The 6,831-nt window shown below is 38.0% G+C and overlaps 2 protein-coding genes across 2 annotated transcripts; one reads left to right on the top strand and one right to left on the bottom strand.

Moving 5' to 3' along the window:
* The first annotated feature begins 1,273 nt into the window (after nt 1-1,273).
* Nucleotides 1,274-3,355, top strand: LOC9304334 (ATP-sulfurylase 3, chloroplastic). Its single transcript, XM_021018989.1, has 5 exons — nt 1,274-1,915; nt 2,003-2,408; nt 2,499-2,759; nt 2,854-2,940; nt 3,037-3,355. Exons 1-5 carry the CDS (start codon nt 1,410-1,412, stop codon nt 3,172-3,174), a joined length of 1,398 nt encoding a protein of 465 aa, XP_020874648.1. The 5' UTR covers nt 1,274-1,409; the 3' UTR covers nt 3,175-3,355.
* On the bottom strand, nt 3,306-6,577 carry LOC9304335 (putative chaperone protein ClpB2, chloroplastic). The gene is given in 6 exon segments (XM_021018988.1): nt 3,306-3,660; nt 3,754-3,790; nt 3,792-4,223; nt 4,308-4,930; nt 5,021-5,205; nt 5,304-6,577. Coding segments are annotated over 6 exon segments (2,796 nt in total). The 5' UTR covers nt 6,544-6,577; the 3' UTR covers nt 3,306-3,381.
* Nucleotides 6,578-6,831: the final 254 nt, after the last annotated feature.

The following is a 6,831-nucleotide window of genomic DNA, read 5'->3' on the forward strand; positions in this document are numbered from 1 at the left end:
GTGGCATTCCATTGTAAATACATTCCAACTCCAGGATTTATTTGCTAAAAGTCATCCAAAAATGTATATATAACTAGAATTTAACCCGCGGTACACCGCGTGGCTATATTTTTTAAAAAATATAATGTTATTTTTTAAAGTTTAACTGAAGATATATCATATTAATTTGTATTTTTAAATGTAGATATCTATCTATGTATTATCTAGTGTATGATTACTATTGTTTAGGTTTCAATTTTTAAAGTATAGATACGAAAACATACATTTTTTTTAAGTAACGATGTATGGTGGATTTTAAAATTTTGAATATTTGACTCCGAAGTATACCGTGGGTCGGTTTTTTAATAACTAAAAATTTTAAGTTGTATTTGTTTTGTTAATATTGTTTCTTTTGTTTTGTGTTTAAGATTGTATAATTGTATTTTGATTGTTAATTTTAGGATTTCATCCTTAATATACCGTTATTAATATCGACCCAAACCCGTCATTCCATATAAACCCGTCTATATTATCCCATTAGCTAAATTATTAGTGTTATAAAATCCAAGAAAATAAATTATTATTGTAATAAAATCCAATAATTTTAGGATCTCACCCGTGATATACCGTTCTTTGAATGATTTTAAATTTATATTACTAATATATATTTTAAATTTATCATATAAAATATATGATTTTAGGTTTTTGTGTTTTTATTTTATTTAAATAAAGCAACGGCTTAAATGATGACATATATAGTTTTTTCTTGTATGTGTATATAATTTTTCTATGTGAATATTTTGATTATTATAAATTAGTATTTTTATTACTATGCAAAATGTTAATATAAATATTTGCTATAAAAGTTTTTTGAAGATATATGGAAAGATTGTGTAGAGATTTTTAAAAACAAATTAGGCAAGATATTGTTTGGTTCATATCTTTTATTTAAATTTTGTAAAAGTAAATAATAAATGCCAATGGCATTCTTTGTAAATACATTCCAACTCCAGGATTTATTTGCCAAAAGTCATCCAAAAATGTATATATAGATTTAATGTCTTTTTTTTGTGCAAAATTAAAGGAAGATCTGTTTAAAACGATTTCGGGTCAAAAAATAAACAAAAACCCGACCCACCAGTGGCATTCCATTGTAAATACTTATCAACTTCATGATTTATTTGCTAAAAGTCATCCAAAAATGTATATATAGATAATATAAATATAGATTTATACTAAAACAAAACAAGTGTCCAGATACATTTGCAAGACGGTCCTTAAAACAAATCACATTGGTCTATAAAAGCCCACTCACACTTCATCTTCCACTTCAAAATTCATTTCGAAGATTCTCATTCTCCATTACAGAACAAAAAAACTTCAAAATTTCACATTCCTCTCTGTTTTTGGCTTTCGATTCTCCTCCTTCAATGGCTTCCATGTCCACCGTCTTCCCCAAATCAACCTCTTTCCTCTCTCAACCTCTCACCAAACCCCACAAATCCGATTCCATAACCACATCCATTTCATTCCCTTCGTATTCAAGAAACCGTAACCTAACAACCCTCCGTGTACGAGCTGGCTTAATCGAGCCAGATGGTGGGAAGCTTGTAGATCTTGTTGTATCGGAGCCACGACGGCGAGAGAAGAAACACGAAGCGGCTGATTTGCCGAAAGTGAGATTGACGGCGATTGATTTGCAATGGATGCATGTATTGAGTGAAGGTTGGGCTAGTCCTCTTCGAGGGTTTATGAGGGAATCTGAGTTCCTCCAAACTCTTCATTTCAATTTGCTCAATCTTGATGATGGATCTGTTGTTAATATGTCTGTGCCTATTGTTCTTGCTATTGATGATCAACAAAAAACCCTAATTGGTGAATCGAAACGTGTCTCTCTTGTTGATTCTGATGATAATCCAATCGCTATTCTCAATGAGTAAGTTTCTTTTAGGTTTTTATAAGATTTTGAGGAATAAAGTTTCGGTTTTTATTGGTCTGTTGTTGATTGTGTATACATTTTCAGTATTGAGATTTATAAACATCCGAAAGAGGAACGGATAGCGAGAACTTGGGGTACGACTGCACCGGGTTTGCCTTATGTAGAAGAGGCGATAACTAATGCTGGAAACTGGCTTATTGGTGGTGATCTTGAGGTTTTAGAACCTGTTAAGTACAATGATGGGCTTGATCGTTTCAGGCTTTCGCCGTTTGAACTGCGTAAGGAGCTAGAGAAGCGTGGCGCGGATGCGGTCTTTGCGTTCCAGCTTAGGAACCCGGTTCATAACGGACATGCTCTTCTTATGACTGATACTCGTAGGAGACTTCTTGAGATGGGTTATAAAAACCCAATACTTTTGCTTCATCCATTGGGAGGGTTTACGAAAGCGGATGATGTTCCTTTAAGCTGGCGAATGAAACAGCACGAGAAGGTAATAATGGAAGCAAAGTCTTTTCTTCTTTGTGTGTTGTTACTAGTTTCTTTATAGGAGATGCTGAGTTGGTTTACGTGACTTAATTAGGTGTTAGAGGACGGTGTTCTTGATCCAGAGACGACTGTGGTTTCTATATTCCCATCTCCAATGCTATATGCTGGTCCAACCGAAGTGCAGTGGCACGCAAAGGCTAGGATCAATGCCGGTGCTAACTTCTACATTGTGGGTAGGGATCCAGCTGGAATGGGTCATCCTGTGGAGAAACGTGACCTGTATGATGCTGATCACGGGAAGAAAGTACTAAGCATGGCTCCTGGACTCGAACGACTCAACATTCTTCCTTTCAGGGTATATACATCAAAATCGCATAATACTCAACCTCGGTATCTCCTTAAAAGATTTAAGCTTTTTGAGTTCTGATTTCTGGTTCTAATTGGTTTAGGTTGCTGCTTACGATAAGACACAAGGCAAGATGGCTTTCTTTGATCCCACTAGGGCACAGGATTTCTTGTTCATTTCTGGCACTAAGGTAAATAACTTCTCAAACCACTTGGGACATAATGTAACTAAGCTTTAAGTGTACTCGATTTCTGACTAAAGCTTGATTTGGTGGTTGTTTTGATAGATGAGAGCATTGGCAAAGAACAGAGAGAACCCTCCAGATGGATTTATGTGCCCTGGAGGCTGGAAGGTGCTTGTGGATTACTACGACAGTTTGACTGTAACCGGAAACACCAAACTCCCCGAAAAGATTCCGGTTTAAGACCGATAAACCCATTTATTTGTTTTCATTTTAGTAAATTAATAACATGATAGTTTTTTAAGAACTCAACATAATGATTGATCCATCTTATTGTAAGATTTGGAAAGCTGATATGAACAAAGGTAACACAAATCTTACATATAAACTAAAATAAAAAAAGCAGAGCGTAGAGATATATGAATCTAACTTTCAATCCTTGATCATTCTTCAATCTATCACTATGACTTCACTTTTTATTTTTTTGGTTAAAGTTTCTTCATTGCTTCTTCCCCTCTTATTCCGTGAATGAATCACAACATCTGACGTTTGCTCTGTCTTCTTCGCAACCACATTCTCATCTATTTGGTAGACAAGATCAGTTTTATCCACGTTTACATCAATGCACACAATGGAGTCGTCATCGATTTCTTCTCGTACAATCATCATCGATATATCTGTGACCACATTCCTCTCTAGCCATCTTCTAATAGGCCTAGCACCATACACCTACAATAATAATCATACGTAAGTGAGTGATACAAATGTAAAACCTCAAGCGCAACATATACTTGTTAAGTGATAAGGAAAAAGGACATTTACCGAGTCGTAACTCGCTGCTAAAATGTAGTCCAATGCATACAGTCATAGATACACCTTTCTCAGCAAGACGATTAGCAACATTATTCACTTGGAGTTGAACAATTTTTGTCAAATGCTCGTGGGACAAAGGATGAAACATCACTATCTCATCCAATCTGTTTAACAGCTCTGGCCTGAAATGTTTTTTCACCTCTTTCATTGTGTTGTCTCGAGCCACTTGCATTGTCACTTCACCAGTAAGCCCTGAAATAAGGTGGTCAGCACCAAGGTTAGAAGTCATTATGATCACTGTGTTTTTGAAATCGACTGTCCTCCCATGCGAATCGGTTAATCTCCCGTCTTCTAACACTTGAAGTAGCGTGTTGAATACAGTAACATTGGCCTTTTCAACTTCATCAAATAGTACAACACAGTAAGGTCGTCTCCTCACGGGTTCGGTTAGTTGTCCACCTTCTTCATGACCAATGTACCTAAAAACAAAGTACTATCATTTGAGTTTCCATTATACCATTAATCACAAACGCACATAAGAGGCTTGAGTTATAAGCAAGTACCCGGGTGGTGCCCCTATAAGTTTATTAACAGTGGATCTATCCATATACTCCGACATATCAAGCCTAACAAGTAGGTTTTCATCGTAAAAGAGTTGCTCAGCAAGAGCTTTAGCCAGCTCAGTTTTACCAACACCAGTTGGACCGAGGAAAAGAAAGGAACCAGATGGTTGTTGTGGCCTTCCTAGTCCAACCCTTGACCTTAGAATTGCCGCAGCTACAGCTTTCACGGCTTCGTCTTGTCCAACAACTCTCTCGTGCAACCTATCAGCAAGAGAAATCAGCCTCTTCTTCTCGTTCTGGTCAAGTGCAGTCACTGGAATCCCAGTCCATCGGCTCACTACCTCAGCAATATTCTCTGGCCCAACAGTTTCCGTAAGCATCACGTTATCTTTAACACTCTTTTCTAATTTTGCTATCGCGGATTCTACTTCCTGAATTGCCCCATATCTTAGATCAGCAGCTTTAGGAAGGTCATATTGTCTCTCAGCCTCTTGTAGAGCAATCATGAGCTCATCTCGTTTCTGTTTAAGACTCCGAGTTTCATTAATTATCCTTTTCTCATTCTTGTATTTTATTGTAAGAGGCTCAAGCTTGTCCCTCAAGTCATCAAGCTCTTTCCTCACCTGCAGAATAACAAATCAAAGAAGCTCGTATATAAACAACACTTACTAAGCAGACTTATATATAAAGAACATGTTTTCAAAGTAATATACTTCGACTAGGCGAGCTTCGCTAGCTTTGTCGTCCTTCTCCTTTTCGAGAGCATGAATCTCTATCTTTAGTTGCATTGTTTTTCTTTCAAGGTAATCAATTTCTTCTGGTTGACTATCAAGCTGGACTCTCACATGTGCACAAGACTCATCAACCAAATCAATTGCCTTATCCGGTAAACGTCGAGCTAAGCAAATACAGAACAGAAATAGAACACAAATCAGCAAAAATAAAATAATTATCATAAACCAAGGACATCTTAAATAGAAAGATCGCGCAACAGACCAGTGATGTAACGCGCAGACAATTGAGCAGAAACAACAAGAGCACTGTCTTGGATACGAACACCATGGTGTCCTTCATATTTTTCTTTAAGCCCTCGAAGAATACTGATAGTGTCAGGGACACTAGGCTCAGCTACATACACTTGTTGGAACCTTCTCTCGAATGCAGCATCTTTCTCGATATGTGTTCGGTATTCCTCAAGCGTAGTAGCACCAATGCAACGAAGCTGACCTCTTGCTAACATAGGCTTAAGCAAATTAGCAGCATCCGTGGAGCCACTTGCCTTTCCAGCACCAAGAGCCATGTGGATCTCATCGATAAAGAGAACAACTTTGCCTTGAGCATTCTCAACTTCTTTCAAGACCGACTTCAATCTTTCTTCGAATTGTCCACGTAGTGTTGTTCCGGCAACCATTGCACCCAAGTCCAAGGAAAAGAGCTTTACATCGGTAAGATTGATAGGCACGTCTCCTTTCAATATCCTTTGAGCCAAACCTTCAACCACAGCAGTTTTTCCAACACCTGGCTCACCAATAAGCACGGGGTTGTTCTTGGTTCTCCTTGAGAGAATCCCAACAACTCTTCTAATCTCCTTGTCTCGGCCAATGACAGGATCAAGCTTACCTACTTGCTCAACCAAATCTATCCCATAAGTCTTCAAAGCCTGAAGGTTTACCTCGCCACCAAGCTTCTCCACCTCAGACTTAACCTTCTCTGGTACAGAACCAGCTTCTTTCAACAAATCCCTGATTTGAGAATCATCAAGAAGACTAATCACCAATGCCTCTACTCCCACACTGGTCTCCCCGGGCTTCGTTTGTGCACGATTTAAGACCATAACAAGACTTGCATTGTTTTGAGGAATGGTTCTAGTTAAGAAGGGAATGGGATTTTGAGGTATGTTAAGACCTGGATATTGAGGAATGGCCCCATTCGATATTGGAGGAGTCTGTTTTGGAAGATTCTTACGACTTGGGTATCGAGGAATGGCTCCAGTTGGTGGAGGAACCTGTTTTGGGAGCTTTTTTAAGGCTTGTTTGATGACTTTGACAGCTGACTGAGCCAAGAGTTCGCTTCCTCCTGCAGTGGTGATTGCTCGATAGAAAACACCAGTCTTGTCAGAAATCAAACCAACTCCGAGATGCAGAGGAGTTACTTGAACATGTGACGATACGATGGCAAGTGTTCGAGCCTTTGCAAGTATAAGCTGGACCTTGGGGTCAAATCTCGTATAATTCATCTTCCTCTAAAACCTGTGAAGCGAGAAACCCTAAAACCTACTCAAGAGATAAACGAATATGATCTAGATAGAAATTCGTAGGAGAGAAGGCAAATAAGGGTTTTTAGGTTTAGGAGAGAAAAGACTTTTTCTCTGATTCAGTTTCTGTTTTGTAACTTTTTTTTTTCGATCAAATTCAGTTTCTGTTTTGTAAAAACTAAAAAGTTATAACGAGTTTGTGTTGTTGGTTGGGTAAATGAGCTCGGTTTTAGCTGAAGCTTTGCAAGAGCTTTAATGACTCATGAATTC

The sequence above is a fragment of the Arabidopsis lyrata genome (assembly GCF_000004255.2).
Source record: "Arabidopsis lyrata subsp. lyrata unplaced genomic scaffold ARALYscaffold_7, whole genome shotgun sequence".
Classification (NCBI taxonomy): Eukaryota; Viridiplantae; Streptophyta; class Magnoliopsida; order Brassicales; family Brassicaceae; genus Arabidopsis; species Arabidopsis lyrata.

Bases quoted from the DNA above. Each gene is read 5' to 3' on its own strand.
- LOC9304334 (XM_021018989.1), top strand. From the start codon at position 1,410: ATGGCTTCCATGTCCACCGTCTTCCCCAAATCAACCTCTTTCCTCTCT. The intron at 1,916-2,002 runs GTAAGTTTCTTT...ATACATTTTCAG, and splicing joins CCAATCGCTATTCTCAATGA to TATTGAGATTTATAAACATC. The intron at 2,760-2,853 runs GTATATACATCA...TAATTGGTTTAG, and splicing joins TCAACATTCTTCCTTTCAGG to GTTGCTGCTTACGATAAGAC.